General features: G+C 44.0%; 3 protein-coding genes across 3 annotated transcripts; all 3 read left to right on the top strand.

Moving 5' to 3' along the window:
- The first annotated feature begins 64 nt into the window (after nt 1–64).
- On the top strand, nt 65–2,365 carry LOC146703414 (uncharacterized). Its single transcript, XM_085467327.1, has 2 exons — nt 65–121; nt 352–2,365. The coding sequence occupies exons 1-2, from the start codon at nt 65–67 to the stop codon at nt 2,248–2,250; spliced, it is 1,956 nt and encodes a 651-aa protein (XP_085323453.1). The 3' UTR covers nt 2,251–2,365.
- A 597-nt stretch (nt 2,366–2,962) lies between these two features.
- On the top strand, nt 2,963–5,984 carry LOC146703413 (uncharacterized). The gene has a single exon (XM_085466624.1). It carries the CDS (start codon nt 2,978–2,980, stop codon nt 5,873–5,875), a length of 2,898 nt encoding a protein of 965 aa, XP_085322750.1. The 5' UTR covers nt 2,963–2,977; the 3' UTR covers nt 5,876–5,984.
- A 575-nt stretch (nt 5,985–6,559) lies between these two features.
- Nucleotides 6,560–14,336, top strand: LOC146703412 (uncharacterized). Its single transcript, XM_085466623.1, has 2 exons — nt 6,560–6,838; nt 13,398–14,336. The coding sequence occupies exons 1-2, from the start codon at nt 6,571–6,573 to the stop codon at nt 13,793–13,795; spliced, it is 666 nt and encodes a 221-aa protein (XP_085322749.1). The 5' UTR covers nt 6,560–6,570; the 3' UTR covers nt 13,796–14,336.
- Nucleotides 14,337–19,393: the final 5,057 nt, after the last annotated feature.

Here is a 19,393-nt window from a genome sequence, read left to right as displayed (position 1 = left end):
AGACTTGTTCTGTTTGATTTTTTTTTTTGTTTTGTTTTGCTTGAGGTTGAATTTTACTGCAGGCATGTTCAGGCAGCTCCTCCACACACAAAGACAGGGAAGCACGAGAGGCAAAGATGAGGTATAACTCAAAGCAAATGGATGTTTTACCTGCAGAGAGAGAAAATGGGTCCAAAGGATTTTGTTTTCAGTGCTTCACAGCTCTGCTGTCCACAGGTTGCTGACAGAACCAACTAAAGTTGGAATCACATCTAACTGACAATTTAATTTTTGTTTTGCTTTAGAGTGGCCTCTGTTTTTATTAGGGTGAGGGTGTGTTTTCTTTTTTTTTTTTTTGCTTGTTTAATCAAGGACCTAATCCTGGACTATTACGCCAATTTCAGGCTTAGGGTCACTTCTAGGGCAGTTACTTCAGACTGGCACCGACTCCAAAAAGGTATAATAACAGGCTGTACCATCTCAGTTACGCTCTTTGCCCTGGCAATGAACATGGTGGTAAAGGCTGCGGAGGTGGAGTGCAGAGGGCCGTTAACAAGGTCAGGTGTTCGTCAGCCCCCTATCAGAGCCTATATGGATGACCTCACCATTACAACATCATCAGTTCCCGGGTGTAGGTGGATCTTGCAAGGTCTTGAGAGACTCATCTCATGGGCAAGGATGAGTTTTAAACCTTCCAAGTCAAGATCGATGGTACTGAAGAAGGGCAAGGTGACGGACAAGTTCCGGTTCTCAATTTCAGGAACCATTATTCCATCCATAACGGAACAACCAGTTAAGAGCTTGGGGAAACTCTTTGACTCCAGCCTGAAAGACTCTACTGCTATCCAGAAGGCAAATGAGGAGCTGGGAGCGTGGCTTATTAAGGTGGATAAGTCCGGCTTGCCTGGAAGATTTAAAGCCTGGATCTACCAGCATTCCATCCTGCCCCGAATCCTGTGGCCCTTGCTTGTCTATACAGTTCCAATAACTACTGTGGAATCCCTTGAAAGAAAGATCAGTGGCTTTCTTCGTAAGTGGCTGGGACTTCCCCGCAGTCTCACCAGCGCTGCCTTGTATGGGACAAGCAACAGCGTGCAGTTACCCTTCAGTGGTCTCACAGAAGAGTTCAAGGTGGCTCGCACACGAGAAGCCCTACAGTACAGAGATTCTAAAGACTGCAAGGTGGCATCAGCAGGCATTGAGGTAAGGACAGGAAGAAAGTGGAAGGCTGAGAAGGCAGTTGAGGTGGCGGAGTCACGCCTAAGGCAGAAAACACTAATGGGGGTCTTAGCAACAGGGGGAGCAGGCTTGGGGTACATCCCAAAGGCCCAGGTCAGCAGGGCACAGGGAAAGGAGAGACACCAGCTACTCCAGGAAGAGGTCCGAGCAGGTGTGGAGGAGGAGCGAGTAAGCAGAGCTGTAGGCCTTAAGCGGCAGGGAGCATGGACAAGGTGGGAGAGCACCTTGCAGCGCAAGGTCACCTGGGCAAACATCATGCAGGCAGACTTCCACCGGATCCGATTCCTAGTGCAGGCAGTATACGACACTCTGCCAAGCCCAGCAAACCTCCATTTGTGGGGAAAGAGCGAGACACCTGCCTGTCCCCTGTGCTCTGGAAGAGGGACCCTAGAACACCTCCTTAGCAGCTGCCCAAGGGCCCTGGCCGATGGTCGGTATCGTTGGCGGCACGACCAGGTGCTCAGAGTAGTTGCTGAAAAGATTGCCTCAGCAATCAGCATCAGCAAGCATCATCATGCTCCGAGGAAGGCAATCTCTTTTATTAAGGCTGGAGAGAAACCCCAGGGGCGCTCACATTTGACAACTGGCCTTCTCAACACAGCCTCTGATTGGCAGCTACAGGCTGACCTGGGTAAACAACTAAAGTTTCCTCAGAACATTGCAGAAACATCACTCCGGCCAGACTTGATAATTATTTCTGAGGCCTCAAAACAGCTGATCATGCTGGAACTCACAGTGCCCTGGGAAGAGCGGATTGAGGAGGCTAATGAAAGGAAACGAGGAAAGTACCAGGAACTAGTGCAAGAGTGCAGGGGAAGGGGCTGGAAGACTTTCTATGAGCCCATGGAGGTGGGTTGTAGGGGCTTTGCAGGACGATCACTCTGCAAGGTTCTAGGCCGGCTGGGCGTGGCTGGGGCAGCCAAGAAGAGGGCCATCCAGGCTGTGAGTGAAGCGGCAGAGAAAGCCACAAGGTGGCTGTGGATTAAGAGGGCTGATCCGTGGGTAGCTACTGGTACGCAAGTCGGGGCCTGATCACCCCCGGCTGGGTCGCCTGGGCGAGGGTGTATGATGTTGTGAGACCCGAAACACCTGATGACCCTAGGATACATCACTGAAGATGCGTACCAGTGCATCCAGGAGATGTGTCTTTATAGTTTAACTCTGGCTGAGCCAGTGACGCCTAGGAAGAGTCTAGGTGACAACCAAGAAAGTTTGGTGACGACTGGAGAGACAGATGACAGCTCGGAAAGACGGCTCCAGGGGCAGGGTGGGCTAGCATCCCGGTCTGCAGTTTTCGCGAGAAAGCACCCAAAAAGCTATGGAAAGCCCTAAAGAAAGATACCCCCAGGAGACCCCGAGAGGGGGGGAGAATGAGGTCTCCAATCGGACGGACTTAAGGTTAACGACTAATGCAATGGAAAGGACTACGAGTAAGACATGTATCTGCGGCAAGCTGTGCAAGAACCAGCGTGGCCTAAAGGTCCATCAGGCTAGAATGAAATGTTTGGAGCGGCAGAGTGAGGTGCAACGCACAGGTCCTGAACCTGGTGAGACGCAGGAGGAGCCCGGCCAGGAGGCACCCCACAGAGCCCAGTCCCTCCATGCACAGGACTCTTCCAATCCAAGCAGTGTAGTTCCACAACAGCGGATTAAGTGGCCCCCAGCCAGCAGCCAGAGCGAGTGGCAGAAGTTTGATGAGGATGTCTCCAACATCATACAAGCTGTGGCCAAAAGAGGTGCCGACAGCAGGCTTAAAACAATGACCACCATCATAGTCAGCTACGCCTCAGAAAGGTTCGGCCTGATCGAGAAGCGTAACAACAAGACCCCTTACACCATGAACCGCAGGGCCATGAAGATTCATCAACTACGCCAGGAGCTTAGGAGCCTTAAGAAGCAGTTCAAGAACGCTGATGCGGAGGAGAAGCAAGCTTTAGAGGAGCTGCATAACATCTTGCGGAAGAAGCTGATTACCCTCCGTAGAGCAGAATGGCACAGGAGGCGAGGAAGAGAGAGAGCCAGGAAACATGCAGCTTTCATTGCTGATCCCTTTCGATTTTCCAAACAATTGCTTGGGGTCAAGCGAAGCGGGCAGTTGGAGTGCTCAGCAGAGGAGGTGAATAACTTCCTTCATGAGACCACGAGTGACCCATTGAGGGAACAAGACTTGGGACCAAACAAAGCTCTCATCAACCCTGCCCCACCATCAGTAGAGTTCAAGTTGACGGAGCCAAGTTTGAAGGAGGTGTGTGAGGTCATCAAAGCAGCCCGCTCAGCATCCTCCCCAGGTCCCAGTGGCGTACCCTACCTTGTCTATAAGCGCTGCCCAGAGCTGCTCCGCCACCTGTGGAAGATCTTAAAGGTGATATGGCGGAGAGGGAGAGTTGCTGATCAGTGGAGGTGCGCAGAGGGAGTCTGGATTCCCAAAGAGGAGGATTCGAAAAACATAAACCAGTTTCGGAGTATCTCGCTATTGAGCGTGGAGGGGAAGGTGTTTTTTAGCGTTGTCTCCCGGAGATTGACCGAGTTTCTCCTTAGAAACAATTACATTGATCCATCAGTTCAGAAGGGGGGAATCCCAGGAGTTCCTGGTTGCCTAGAGCACACTGGTGTAGTTACACACCTTATAAGAGAAGCACATGAGAACAGAGGCGACCTAGCTGTATTGTGGCTGGACCTAACTAATGCGTATGGGTCGATCCCACACAAACTGGTTGAGCATGCTTTGCACCTCCACCACGTCCCCAGCAAGATCAAGGACCTAATCCTGGACTATTACGCCAATTTCAGGCTTAGGGTCACTTCTAGGGCAGTTACTTCAGACTGGCACCGACTCCAAAAAGGTATAATAACAGGCTGTACCATCTCAGTTACGCTCTTTGCCCTGGCAATGAACATGGTGGTAAAGGCTGCGGAGGTGGAGTGCAGAGGGCCGTTAACAAGGTCAGGTGTTCGTCAGCCCCCTATCAGAGCCTATATGGATGACCTCACCATTACAACATCATCAGTTCCCGGGTGTAGGTGGATCTTGCAAGGTCTTGAGAGACTCATCTCATGGGCAAGGATGAGTTTTAAACCTTCCAAGTCAAGATCGATGGTACTGAAGAAGGGCAAGGTGACGGACAAGTTCCGGTTCTCAATTTCAGGAACCATTATTCCATCCATAACGGAACAACCAGTTAAGAGCTTGGGGAAACTCTTTGACTCCAGCCTGAAAGACTCTACTGCTATCCAGAAGGCAAATGAGGAGCTGGGAGCGTGGCTTATTAAGGTGGATAAGTCCGGCTTGCCTGGAAGATTTAAAGCCTGGATCTACCAGCATTCCATCCTGCCCCGAATCCTGTGGCCCTTGCTTGTCTATACAGTTCCAATAACTACTGTGGAATCCCTTGAAAGAAAGATCAGTGGCTTTCTTCGTAAGTGGCTGGGACTTCCCCGCAGTCTCACCAGCGCTGCCTTGTATGGGACAAGCAACAGCGTGCAGTTACCCTTCAGTGGTCTCACAGAAGAGTTCAAGGTGGCTCGCACACGAGAAGCCCTACAGTACAGAGATTCTAAAGACTGCAAGGTGGCATCAGCAGGCATTGAGGTAAGGACAGGAAGAAAGTGGAAGGCTGAGAAGGCAGTTGAGGTGGCGGAGTCACGCCTAAGGCAGAAAACACTAATGGGGGTCTTAGCAACAGGGGGAGCAGGCTTGGGGTACATCCCAAAGGCCCAGGTCAGCAGGGCACAGGGAAAGGAGAGACACCAGCTACTCCAGGAAGAGGTCCGAGCAGGTGTGGAGGAGGAGCGAGTAAGCAGAGCTGTAGGCCTTAAGCGGCAGGGAGCATGGACAAGGTGGGAGAGCACCTTGCAGCGCAAGGTCACCTGGGCAAACATCATGCAGGCAGACTTCCACCGGATCCGATTCCTAGTGCAGGCAGTATACGACACTCTGCCAAGCCCAGCAAACCTCCATTTGTGGGGAAAGAGCGAGACACCTGCCTGTCCCCTGTGCTCTGGAAGAGGGACCCTAGAACACCTCCTTAGCAGCTGCCCAAGGGCCCTGGCCGATGGTCGGTATCGTTGGCGGCACGACCAGGTGCTCAGAGTAGTTGCTGAAAAGATTGCCTCAGCAATCAGCATCAGCAAGCATCATCATGCTCCGAGGAAGGCAATCTCTTTTATTAAGGCTGGAGAGAAACCCCAGGGGCGCTCACATTTGACAACTGGCCTTCTCAACACAGCCTCTGATTGGCAGCTACAGGCTGACCTGGGTAAACAACTAAAGTTTCCTCAGAACATTGCAGAAACATCACTCCGGCCAGACTTGATAATTATTTCTGAGGCCTCAAAACAGCTGATCATGCTGGAACTCACAGTGCCCTGGGAAGAGCGGATTGAGGAGGCTAATGAAAGGAAACGAGGAAAGTACCAGGAACTAGTGCAAGAGTGCAGGGGAAGGGGCTGGAAGACTTTCTATGAGCCCATGGAGGTGGGTTGTAGGGGCTTTGCAGGACGATCACTCTGCAAGGTTCTAGGCCGGCTGGGCGTGGCTGGGGCAGCCAAGAAGAGGGCCATCCAGGCTGTGAGTGAAGCGGCAGAGAAAGCCACAAGGTGGCTGTGGATTAAGAGGGCTGATCCGTGGGTAGCTACTGGTACGCAAGTCGGGGCCTGATCACCCCCGGCTGGGTCGCCTGGGCGAGGGTGTATGATGTTGTGAGACCCGAAACACCTGATGACCCTAGGATACATCACTGAAGATGCGTACCAGTGCATCCAGGAGATGTGTCTTTATAGTCTTCTATTCATTTCTGACATAAGAATAAGCTCCAGAAGTTAATCATTTCAAAGTTGCACCAAACTGATAATATTTAACACAAACATGTCCATAATGTTTAAAGTAATCCTTCTTACAAATGACCTAAACTAATCGCAGAGTTCTAACTTTAATCTCAAAATTCTGAGAAAAAAGTCAGAAATCAGAGAAAAAATAATTCTGAGAAAAACATCAGAATTCTGGAAAACAAGAAGAAAAAAGAAGAAAAAAATAGCTTCCATGTCTGAAAAATAAAGCAGGCACTGAAATGCATTAAATCTGCTTGGCCAGCAGACCTTCCAGTTGTATATTTGGCTCCATTCCTTAGCAAACGAGCTCAGCAAACACTTTGATGACAACTTTATGGGCTGTCAGTATCAGACAAAACAATTTTTTATCTGTTACATGATTTTGATGTTTAGATTTAGATAGTCATTTTGTTCCACAAATTACTTCTAACATCTTCTTTCTTGTCTTTCATCATCAATCCACAGACCTGAAGACCCTTATCAGCTGATTGTGCACTTCCACATAAGACTTGCTGACAGTTAACAATGACTACTCTAGCACAAGTTAAAAAACTGCTGAAAGATTACCTCGACGAGCTAAATGAATCTGATCTAAGATCCTTTCAGTGGTACTTGGCCTTGAATGAGACAAAGGGACAACAAACTATCAAGACATCTCATCTGGAGAATGCTACCAGAGAGAAAACTGTGGACAAGCTGGTCCAGGTTTATGGGGAAGATGATGCTGTGAAGGTGACAATTGACAATTTCAGTAGCATTAAGCGCAATGACCTGGCAAAAAAGTTAACTGAAGGTAAAATGCCATGGTGGTGTTGACACATCATGCAAACATTGAATATTTGTTCATTTGCATCTTCTTGTCTTGTTCATTATCTCTCCCAATGCGTAACATACTGTCGATTTGTCACGTCCATAGGCCTCTCATAGTAACACAAAAGGTAACTTTCCACGTTCTTATGAAATGCTCAGTTTTCAATTCAATCAAATAGAACGCTGCAAAGCGGCTTTCTATTCCATCCCTAATCTTAACCGTACCCTTAACCATAACCTTAATCATAATTTTAACCATGCCTAACCCTATCCCTCCTAACCATAACGTTGTTAAGTTGTTTTTCATGTCACACGTAAAACACACTTAAAGATTCATTCCAACCGACTCTCATGTGTCCGAAGGCGTAACTGTGATGGGGTTACACCGTCACAGAACGCTGACAAGCAACATGAGTGCAGGCACGCACAACCACAATTAGATTCCACACTCTTCACACGGTGTTATTGTGGCTACGTGTCGTTAAGCCAACAGGTCAGATAAACAGGAAGGGGTGACAGCTAATTCAGATATCCTGAACACAAAGGAACCACAGAGACTACCTCACAGTCATTTCATTATTTACACACCTGCTGCCTGGGCTTTAAGGGGGTTGTCTGCAAGAGGAAGACGACTCAGTCCATCATCATTACTGTTGTTCTTGTCCTCTCTGTATTTAATGAACATACTTATATGCTCTTAACAATACCGCCTATCGCATGATCCTCTGTGACGCCAACAGAGGGACGGCCTTCATCTCATGAAAAAAACTTATCAATGGCTTGTGATCCATGATAATCATATACTTCCTGCCATACAAGTACCTATGAAAATACTGTACACCTGTCACGGTTAACGCTGGCCAACCATGGGGATGTGGGGAAAGGAGGACCCAAATGATGGTCTCTTTGATGCAACAGTGCATTTATTTACAGTGCAGGGAAAATAACAATAAATCCCCAGTGCGTTCCCGACTCCCCTGACATATCTTCTTCCCAGTGTTAGTGTTCTTTGTCTCCGCTCCTTAGTGTTTGAGCACCCATGCTCGCTGCCCTCTCATCTCCACACTCTCCTGTGGAATAACAAAGAGGCAGCCGTCAGACACACCACAATGCAGCAGACTAAACTTACTAACTGGCCAAGAGACTAACGTGAAGTCACGCAATGATCCAGCATCGGAGAGAGCTCCACCACACTCTTAAGTAGCTCCTCCGATGAGGCTTGATCAGCTGCAGGTGTGTGATGGTCTTCAGGTGTGGCCAACCACCTGGCAGGGCCACACCCACCAGGTCTGAAGGTGCTCCCAGATACACCTGCATCCACACACACACACACACACACACCAAAAATACACATGTCCATAATTGCTCAGACCCAGGACCCTGACAACACCAAATATTAAAGCCAATCCTTCTTTATCCAGCTGTTAGTAGTTCTTTTCTGTTACGTTCAGTGTACGTGATGCAAACCCAATAGGTTTCTCCTGACCATCTGCTGAGCTATCTCTGCTCCCACTAGGGGGATGCATTGCAAGAAAAAATCCAATCTTTCTTCTCATCATAGTGCACCAATACACTACTTGACAGTTGCAATAGTTCCTTTGACTTACAGAAAACCTTCTTCTGTTCTGGTCCCCAACACCACGGTTCCTCCTTTCTCAGATGCTTGTGCAGTGGGGCCAACAGCATGGACAAGTTTGGCAAGAACTTATTATAGAACTTCAACAACCCCAAATAAGCTTTGAGCTCTGTCGCTGATTTTAAGGGTGGCACCTCCTGCACTGCTTTCACTTTTGCCGGCACTAGACATAATGTGGTCATATCCACCCGATGTCCTAGAAATGTCACTTCCTTCTCCATGAACTGACATTTGCTCCTTTTTAAACGCAGCCCCGCCTCATCTAAGTGCTGCAGTACTCCATCCAGTGTCTGAAGATGTTTTTGGTCATTTTTTGTAGTCACCACAAATCCTGGCACTGGAGTCTGGCTTTAGTATTGGTACAATGGGTGCTGCCCAATCAGAGAATTTCACTGGCTGGATAATTTTCTCCTCCAACAGTCTCTCCACTTCTTGCTACACTTTCTTTTTCATAGAAAACAGAACTAATTGTGTCTTATATAAGCAAGGTTTGGAATCACTGGCTACATGTATCTTTGCTGCGAACCCCTTTAGCGTTCCTAGCTCATCCTTAAACACTGTTGCATGTCTGGCCAGTATCTGCTGCAGCATCTTCTCTGCCTTCTATCTCATGTATAGGATGCCACTCTAGTTGGAGGGCCTTAATCCATCCGCGACCCATCAAAGTAGTTCTAGCCCCTTTAACCACCGCCATCCAGTGTTTTTCTTACTGTCTCTGAATTCCACCTTCACTTTGGCTGCTCGTGACCTTTGGCTACCTTGTGGCCTCCACACGTTCTCAGTTTGATTCCACACTTGCTTACTTTGGGTGCATTACTGCCTTTAAAAGGTTTTTTAAATGTCTCCTTTGACATGATAGTGAAGCCACAGCCCGTGTCTGTTTCAAAAATCACATTCTGTCCATTTACTTTTAGTTCCTTTCTGATGGGTTCCTCCCTCGGAATACTAATCTCCTCATGCATATTGTACATAGTCACACTACTTGCCTTTATGTGCTGATCTTTTAGGATTTATCTTTTTAAATTATGATCGTGTTCTTATTTGTGGTGATTTTAACATTCATATATGCTGTGAGGCGGACCTATTGGCTAAGGACTTTCTTGCCCTTATTGACTCTTTTAATCTCACTCAGTGGGTGAGAAAATCAACCCACACTAAAGGCCATATGCTGGACTTGGTATTGTCGTATGGACTGGATATTTGCATCACAGACATTAATGATGCTGGGATTTCGGACCATTTCCCAGTTATGTTTGATGTTCAGTTATGCAATATGGAACTGAACTCTGAGGGTCCACTGTGCTTATCGCGTCTGATTAATTCTGAGGCTGTTGCCCTTTTCTCTGCGGCCTTTGCTAACTCTGTCTGTTACGATGACATTAGTAATGCACCTCTCTCGGTTGATGGCGCAGTCAACTCTTTTATTTCTACATGCTCTTCTATTTTGGACACTGTGGCTCCAGTAAAGACTAAACGCCGTAAAACCTCTCGCCAACCCTGGCTAAATGAATACACCCTCGCTCTTAGACATGAACGTCGTCGAGCTGAGAGGAGATGGAAAAAAGATCAACTTCAGGTGTCCCTTGACATCCTGCATATGAGCCGGTCTAAATTTCAGAAGGCTGCCAAAATGGCAAAAACTTCTTTTTTGTCGAACATCATTGCAACTAATAGTCACAATCCTTGAGTTCTGTTTAAAATCTTTAACTCAGTGGTTAATCCTTGCTCTGATGTTTCGATGGGTGCCTCCCCGGCCCTCTGCGAAAAGTTTCTAAATCATTTCATAGATAAAATCTCAGTGTTAAGGGCTCCACATTCTCCGGCAGTAAATCAAGCCCCAGTTTCCGAATGTTCAACGGTTTTTCAACAGTTTGAACCTGTGTCATTCTCGACTTTAAAGGAAATAATTAATAACCTGAGAAGCTCAAATTCTCTGCATGACATTATTCCTTCTCGTATCATTAAGGATGCATTGAAAACAATCGGGTCTTGTATCTTATTTTTAATTAACTCATCACTGTTATCTGGCTGTGTTCCGACTGTCTTTAAACATGCAGTCGTGCAACCTGTTATCAAGAAAAGCAGCCTTGATCATAACACTCTAGCAAATTACAGGCCGATTTCTAAACTCCCTTTCATGTCAAAAAGTTTAGAGAAAATAGTGCTTCAGCAACTACAGACCCATTTAGAGATAAACGGTATAAGTGATAAATTGGGTCCTGTGTTGTTTTCTCTGTACATGCTGCCCTTGGGCTCCATTTTTGAAAAACACAATGTCTCTTTTCACTGCTATGCTGATGATATTCAAATCGACCTCCACTTGACTGGGGATGTTTCGTCTTCACTACATCCTCTGTTTGATTGTCTGAGGGATGTCAAAGACTGGTTATCACGTAACTCTCTTACTTTAAATGAAAAGAAGACAGAAATTATTGTTTTTGATAGAAATATGCCTCTGGAACAACTGACTGGTACACTCGGGCCTGTTGCTAATCACCTCACTGATGCTGCTAGGAATCTTGGAGTTTTCATAGATAGTTCCTTCAAACTAGATAAACAGGTTTCTACTTTGGTAAAAACCAGCTTTCACCAGCTATGGCTAATTTCTAAGGCTAAACCTTATATACCATGCAAAGATCTGGAGAAACTCATTCATGCTTTCATCACTTCAAGACTAGATTATTGTAATTCTCTCTACTTGGCCCTTCAATCTTCCCTCCTTCAGCGATTGCAGCTGGTCCAAAATGCCGCAGCACGTCTCCTGGCACTAGAAAGTATGATTCTATCACCCCTGTTCTAGCCAACTTACATTGGCTTCCTATTAAATATCGAATTGATTTTAAAATTTTATTGTTTACTTATAAAATCCTAAATAATATGGTACCTGACTACCTAGCTGATCTCCTCTGTCTGTATAGCCCTAAGAGAGCACTAAGATCATCGGGCCAACTGCTCTTAGTGCAACCTAGGTCTCGGCTGAAGACCAGAGGAGGCCGTGCCTTTGCCGTTGCCGCACCCAGGTTATGGAATATTCTTCCTCTTCATATTTGCGCATCAGATTCTATTCAATCTTTTAAATCACGTCTAAAAACGTTCTAGTTTAACCTGGCATTCCAGGCTAATTAGGGTAATTTACATCTGGCTTTGCATTTAGATTATGTAATTATTTTATATTTTATATCTGTAATTTATATTTTATATTGTGATTTTTATCTGTATCATGATTTTACTGGAAAGCATTTTGGTGTACTTTGGTCTTTAAAATGTGCTATATAAATAAATTTTGATTGATTGATTGATTTCAGCTTCTTTCTCCTCACTCTCCCCATTATCCAAAAGTTGATTCTGTTCATCTGGACGTAGCGTTTTGTGAGAGAAATGTTTCCTCACTTGGATGAGTGACAAAACATTTCTCCCACAAAACGCTACGTCCAGATGAACAGAATCAACTTTTGGAGATTTACTTTCCTGGATGATTGAGAATGCATCAAGATGTTTTCTCCCCATTCTCCTCTTCTAAGACATATGCTTGTTTTCCTTGTCTGCCAGCCACACCCTCCTTTTTGTTCCGTTTTTTCTGCGGACCCTTTTTATGTGTCCCACCTTGCCACAGTTGTGGCACTTTTCTGTAACAAACCTGCAGTCACCGGCCACATGATTTATCCCTCCACATCTGTAGCATTCCCTGATATCTTGTTGTGACTTCGAGCCGACGTCCTCCATCTTGTTCACCGATCCTATTCGTTTACTGAATCACGACTGCTCCGTCATGCTCCTCAAGCCCACAGTGTCTCTGTTACCTGCTTCCTTTGCTTGAGAAAACTTCAGCACTCAACAGCACTGCTCGCTTCTTCTCCTCCTCCTTAAAATAATTTGCGACAGAGAAGTAATCCAAAATCTCACAATATTCTTCCCAGGATTGCAACTCGCTATCAAACAGCACCACCAGGCCCATGGTGGTAGCCATCATTCCTCACCCAGAGTTATACTTTTGTTGGGGGTTTTCTGTAGGACACTGTAGGTTTCCAGAAAGTAATCATAAATACATTTGTGATTATCATAGAAAATATGGCTGGAAATGAGCAAAGAAAAGTATTGTTTTGTGAAGAAAATTGCCTTGATTGATAATTATTATGCCTACTGGGATGGGCAGTGGAGTATAAAGGAAGGTTATCAGGGCCTACTGGAGAGTGTGAGATGGTTACGGTTGTGAGATGGTTACGGTGAGGGTAACATGTAGGGTGGTTCAGCCACTTGAGCTTTGCAAATAGACTACTTTTTTTTTGTTTTTCATTGAGTTACGTTTATTTATTTTTTAAATTCTTTCTGTAATTAGTTCTTTGTGCACTTGGGAGGCCAGCATAATAAAGTACACACTCCGAACCCTGCCTGACTACGCCTATATTTGTTCGGGAGAAGTTTCTGAGAGGACCCCGCGGCAGTAACATGCTGACGATTTGTCACAGTCGTCGGTATGTTACGCGTTGGGATGAGAACCTGTTCATAGACATCATCAAAGATGGATGCAGCTTCTGGGGCAGAAAAATTAAGCCAATGATTAAATGCCTTAAACCTGCATTTCATGTAAAGGCCACCAGATGGCGACAAAAAACCTCCAGATCTATACAAGTCTCTCTGTAAACCATTTGCTCCTGAGTTCAAGGTCTCTGTCATTTATATTCGGTCATACTGAATAAAAATGGTCTGTTTTGTAAATTTTGGTTATTTTGTGATATTAAAAATGTGAAATTTCTTTGGTATTCTCACTCGTTGGCTAAGAACTCATCAGTACTGCATCCATCTTTTATAGTGTCTACAGCATTGGTTTAAATAGCAGTGACAGAGATGCCACACCCTTTGCACTGGATTAAATTAACAATAACATTTGTATATATTTTATTTTAAGCAACTTCCAGAAAGGACAAGCCAAATAATGAAGAGGCAAGTGGTGAATATTCAATTGATGAGGAATCACAAGATGAAGAGTGGAATGATGAAGAGGAAGAGGATGAACAGTGGAATGAAGAAGAAAACGAGGATGAAGAGTGGAATGAAGAAGAGGACGAGGATGAAGAGGGGAATGATGAAGAGATAAGAGATGAAGAGTGGAATGAAGAAGAAAACGAGGATGAAGAGTGGAATGAAGAAGAGGACGAGGATGAAGAGTGGAATGATGAAGAGGAAGAAGATGAAGAATGGAATGATGAAGAGGACGCAGATAAGGAATGGAATGATGAAGAGTCAAGAGATGAAGAGTGGAGTGATGGAGAGCCAGTGGTCAAAAAGAGAAGAAGAGTCCATTGATTGAAACCTCAATGATGCGCTGGAGGTGGGAAAAAATCTAGGAAATGTCGTGTCATCAGCAAGTCGTCTACAACCCTGAACCTCCAATTATTTTTGAAACTGTCTTTTCCTAGTGCAGGGGTGTCAAACTCAAATACACAGTGGGCCAAAATTCAAAACAGGAACAAAGTCGCGGGCTAACGTTTATATTTATTGAAATATATTTATTCTCCAGATATAAGAATGAATCTTTTCTTATGGACTCAAACACGTTTGAGTATTCAGTTTTTTCTGAAAAACGGTATATGGAACAAGCAAAGCTTAATACTAAACAATATATATATTAGCTGTATAATACCAGTAGGCCAGCTCTAATAGTAATCTGGTATGGCTTCGCGGGCCAAATGTAATTAGGCTGCGGGCCAAATTTGGCCCGCGGGCCAGAGTTTGACACCTATGTCCTAGTGGATCAACTGACCACTAGGAAAATACAGTTTTCTTATTTCTGTCTGTTTGTAATTTTTTTTGTAATTTGCAGATGTTACTTGGTTTAACATGCTTGAGTCACTTGTAAGAATTGCTACTGACACAATTGTAACAAATTCAGATTTCTTGGTTTTAAAATGTTACACAGTACAAAAACTCCAAAAAGTGTTAAGTCCGCCAAAGAGTAATTTAATAATAGAAAAAATAAAGTAAAATATGTTGCAGACGTTTCTGTTGAGCTGCTGATGTATGGTAAGACTATTCTGCTTATGTACAAAAATCACAGTTTATTAATCAAATACCATCAAGATGATGGTTGCAAATAGTTTGTTTCACAGATTTAAACTTTTGTTTTTAGCGTGTTTTGTTTGGCAGCTTTAGCTTTTAAGCTAAACATATTATCTTTTCCAAGACAAGCTCTAAAACTCTCCACGGCAATGTTCCCTCTAATTTTTCATGTGTCTGAGCGAACACACAAACTCCCTGAGCGGTCCCTTGGACCACTGTGAGCGACAGCAGACGTGTGCACTGTGGTCACGCCAGCATCCAAGTTACATGGTTTATTAAAATAATCAAATTACAGCATTTACATTTATGTTAGACTACTTTTAAATAAGTGCTTTATCCCACTTACAATGAAAATTAAAAAAAAATCCTGTTCATGACCTGTGTAGTATGTTAACACTATTGGAAGTAAAAATAACTTGAACTCCAGTTTTGAAAACACAACTTTCTTTTTTTTTTTTTTTTTTTTTTTTTAATAAAGCTCTGACTTGTATTATGAGTCTGTAGTCTGGGAGAGAGTCCTGTAACTCTCTGTCTGCAAAATACAGTAAATAATGACCAATGTTGGGCAATTAATTATATAGCTACTTCTTATATAGACAGTAAACAATATAAACAACGATAGTATTCAGGAAGAAAACCAAACATTGCATATATTTTTTATCATAACTCTGGTTTTACGTGGCCTATCAACACAATTTATAAACTGGTATAAAGTCCACATTTTTTCCGTCAATTGTTCCGTCTGTCCTGAAAAGATTTTCTCCTTCATTTCTGTCAAACAATGCTGTATGAAACGTTTTCAGCTGTTAGTATCATGGTTGCTAGGCAACCTGGGCAGCACGACGGAGGCTACGTCCCATTTCACAAGCCTCGCACTTCCGGCCTTAGCGGTCTTTGAGTACGTGGCCCTTGTTGACCGTTAAGGCTGCGTACTTTAAGGCTGCAGACCCTGAATTGGGATACAGCCATAGCCTGTCAACGACGTTGATTAGCTGCGTATATATACGAATGTGAATCGCATCATTGGTTGGACTATGGCAGGGGTGGGCAATCTCAGTCCATGAGGGCCGGTGTCCCTGCAGGTTTTAGATGTGTCCTCGAACCAACGCAGCTGATTTAAATGGCTAAATTAGCTCCTCAACATGTCCTGAAGTTCTCCAGAGGCCTGGTAACGAACTAATGTTGACCCAAGGTGAGATCTAAAACCTGCAGGGACACCGGCCCTTGTGGACTGAGATTGCCCACCCCTATGGGATAAGGTGGCATCGTTCTAATCCCATACGGGAGCAGCCAGTCACTTACTGACTAACATTGTCAAACAGAATTGTTAACGTATTTATTTTCATTTCATGCGCAACACAGATTTTCTGTGCGCAGAGACCGTGCCAGCAGTGCGCAATTGCGCACGCGCGCAGCTTAGAGGGAACATTGCTCCACGGAGTCTTCTTTTTCATCTTTTTCTTTTTTTAAATATATGTGTGAAAAAGGTAAGAATAAGACGAAAGTGCACTAGTAGAAAAACACAATGGGTTGCCACCTGTTCCACCTGTAACAAAAAATACACAACCACGCCTGCTACAAACACTTTTGTAGTCTATCCTCAGGACATTGAGTCTAATTCAAGTGCAACTGGACGTTCTGCACTGTGTGTCTCTTTTGTGAAGTCCTTCTTAATTGTTCTTCATACCTTTCCTTGATCTTGATGGAAAATGTGGAAAATATGGTCAAGGAAAGGTGGCTGAAAAAAGAAGACAGGAGGTTACCTTTAGACAACTCAACTGCAACCTGGTAATATAGATTCTGATGTCTAACTTATTCATCAAGGTCTAACTTGTAGTTCCTGTTAATAGGAACTACAATCACCTTCCGCCTCTCATTCATGTGCATACTACACCTCTTCAAGAGTGTAAGCCAATGAGAAACCCTGGGGCACAAAACATTAGACCACAAAACACACAATCTCGACTGTTCACAAACCATAACTGTGTTAACGTTCAGCATAGAAATTATGCTGTGTGCGATGTATGTGGAAAGACAATTAAAAACTGTGGCAAAACAACAAACCTCGTTAAAAAAAAAGTGGGGAGCTGGCTCTCACTCGATGGGAGTTTGCTCTTCTGATTCACTACAAAGCATGACACATTACTGGAAGACAGTGTCAACAGTTTGTTAAAAAATAGTAACATGTCTGCCCTGCATTTTCTTGTTTGTAACTGTAACGGCGTTGAAACAATAGAAATAGTTATTAGTTAGATTACTAGTTACTGAAAAAAGTAACGGCATTACTAGTAACAGCGTTACTAGTAACGCCGTTATTCCCATCACTGTTGGTGGATAGTTTGATGGGATCGGTCCCTTCTGGGGGTCTTTGGGGATCAGGACTGTCCGGCCTTCAGTTAGCTATTCTGGGTTACTCTCATGGACTAGCAGCTGATTCATTTTCTACTGCCAGATGCTCGTGGAGCGGAGTCAGCTTCTTCAGCCGTGTTGTGGCCTGGTGCTGTCCGGCTCTTCAGACTGGAGATCCTTTCTTGCATGCCTGCCACTGTGATGGTTACTGGATCCTGTTCAGGGCTACTCTTAGATCCACTAGCCACTGAGCATTGTTGTTATGTGTTGCATCCTTCTCCCAAATGCTCTTTCAGTATTACTTCGTCTTCAGCCTTGGTGGCGGTGCTGTTCTCATATTGTTCCCTTACCACTGAGAGTACACCTTGGCTGGTTCTGTGGAGAACAGCTGGTTTGTTCTTCTGCCTTCTATCTCTCTGGTGTATCTTTTCAAACAGCTGGCCAAGGCTGTGAGTCTTACTTGGCAGTTTCCAAGGCCTCAGGTATGGACAGCTTACTATACTTCTTAGACGCCTTTCTGCAGCTCCGATGGCACCGTGAATAAAAATTATGACGTGACATGTAACCTTTAAATTTGCAGTTTATCAATTGCCTCTGCTTTGTTGAAGGGAGTTTACTGTTGATTATTTTAGCTATTATATTAATATACAAGATATCAATTATTAGAAATGTGAGTAAGAAGCTCTGGTCAATAAAGGACCACTTTCTGTCTGCACCTTATACCCACAAAAATAGCCAACTTCCAATGAATGGAGAGAATAGTTTCTGCTTATATAGTAACTGGTGTGTCTAGTTTACTGGAATGTACCGGCCTTAAATGGTGGTGACAGATGTTCAACAGGCAGAATTCGCATACAAAGCCATGACATCAAGGTCTAACTCATTTACATAAATTCTTCAAATTTAAAAGAAAACAATCTAAAAGGACTTCAGTGTTGTAAACCACAGTTATTCATGTTTATTCATGTTGTGCTACCTGATGCAAATGTAGCACACTTAACAGCCATCTCATGGTTAGAATAACTGTTTTTCCAATTCCAGTGACACAGAATAACATTTCTGATTATTCAAGAAGTGACACATTGTCTGAATCATTATCCTCTCTGGGCTCTCTGGGTTCCAAATACTCTTGAAAGTCCTCTAATATTAATCAGAATTCTTTCTCCACAAAAATGAACTAAAGTCACAGGAGGTTGCGGACAAGAAGAAATAAACAGCATCAGTGTCTGAAGATACCCTCATGATTTGTCTCAGCTCAGGTTGGTCATATTAACGTCAGTTCAATATATTTTCCACAGACTGTCCTCACCTGTTTCCTTGTCCTGCGTGTGTGGGAGGTGTTTCTTGAGAATCACCAACAGTGATGTTCCAGATAAGAAGCAGCAAGACCAGAAAAGAAACAAAACGAGCCTCTTTTTGTTTTTACTGTGCAGGCATGAGGGGAGCGTGTTTGCACAGATCTGTTTACTGTTTACGGAAAGAGTCCGTTTCTGGCAGAAATCCCATTCAGGAGAAATTGCACCACAGTGCAACACTTCTGCCCCCCTTGCTGACTTAAGGAACAAGGAAACATTTATTTGAGAGCGCAGCAGAACAGCTCTACACAAGAAAACAGGAAAATTATGTTAATAAGCAATTGGAAATTTTTAAGATGTATTTTAAGTGAAATTTACATTTTTTTCTTGTGTTTGCTTTGAATTCTGGTCACTTTATGTGTTTTCACCCCATTCAGTGTGTGAAAGTGTGAATGTGTGTGTGAATGGGTGGATGACTGAATGTAGTGTAAAGCGCTTTGGGGTCCGTAGGGACTGAGTAAAGCGCTATACAAATACAGGCCATTTACCATTAAATTTTTTTTTAGTCAAGTAAAAGTGAAAAAGTAGAGGCTCTGAAAAGTACTAATTTGTACCACTGATTTTTAAGCTAACTGAACCTAGCTATATTAATTTAATAATAAAATAATTATTGTTAGTGGGGTTAGGTTAATTGTGGATTCTTAATGCTCATACGTGTGAATGGTTGTCTGTCTCTATGTTTGGCCCTGTGAAAGGGTGTACCCCGCCTCTCGCCCTATGACAGCTGGAATAGCCTCCAGCCCCTTTTCCCCCCAACCCTGATAAGGATAATTGGAAGAGAATGGATGGATGGATGGATAAAATATTATTAGTAGATGGAAACACAAACTTTATTTTGGTCTAAATTTTAATTCTAATTAATTAATATGGTCAGGTAATTAATCAGGTAAGTAGAACACGAGCAGAGAAAAGAAAGAATATAAAAATAGCTCTGTTTTCTGTCGCCTCATTGTCGTGGGTGACTTTGTGTTTAAACAGGAAAACGTGTAGAGTCAGGGGTTCAAGTGGGTTTCAGCAGGTGGGGGAACCCTAAAATTGACTGTAAAGCTCAGTGTGAGGAAAAGAATCACAACTCACAAAAATTTCTATTGAGAGCTCCAGTAGATTTTCTTAATGTACAGATCGTGATCAGCTGATCTAA

The sequence above is a fragment of the Copadichromis virginalis genome, linkage group LG8 (assembly GCF_057382275.1).
Source record: "Copadichromis virginalis isolate Kocher_CV1m ecotype Utaka linkage group LG8, C_Virginalis_male_GT1.1, whole genome shotgun sequence".
Lineage (NCBI taxonomy): Eukaryota > Metazoa > Chordata > Actinopteri > Cichliformes > Cichlidae > Copadichromis > Copadichromis virginalis.
The sequence above is the reverse complement of the archived record's forward strand: the minus strand, read 5'-3'. Positions and strand labels throughout refer to the sequence as shown.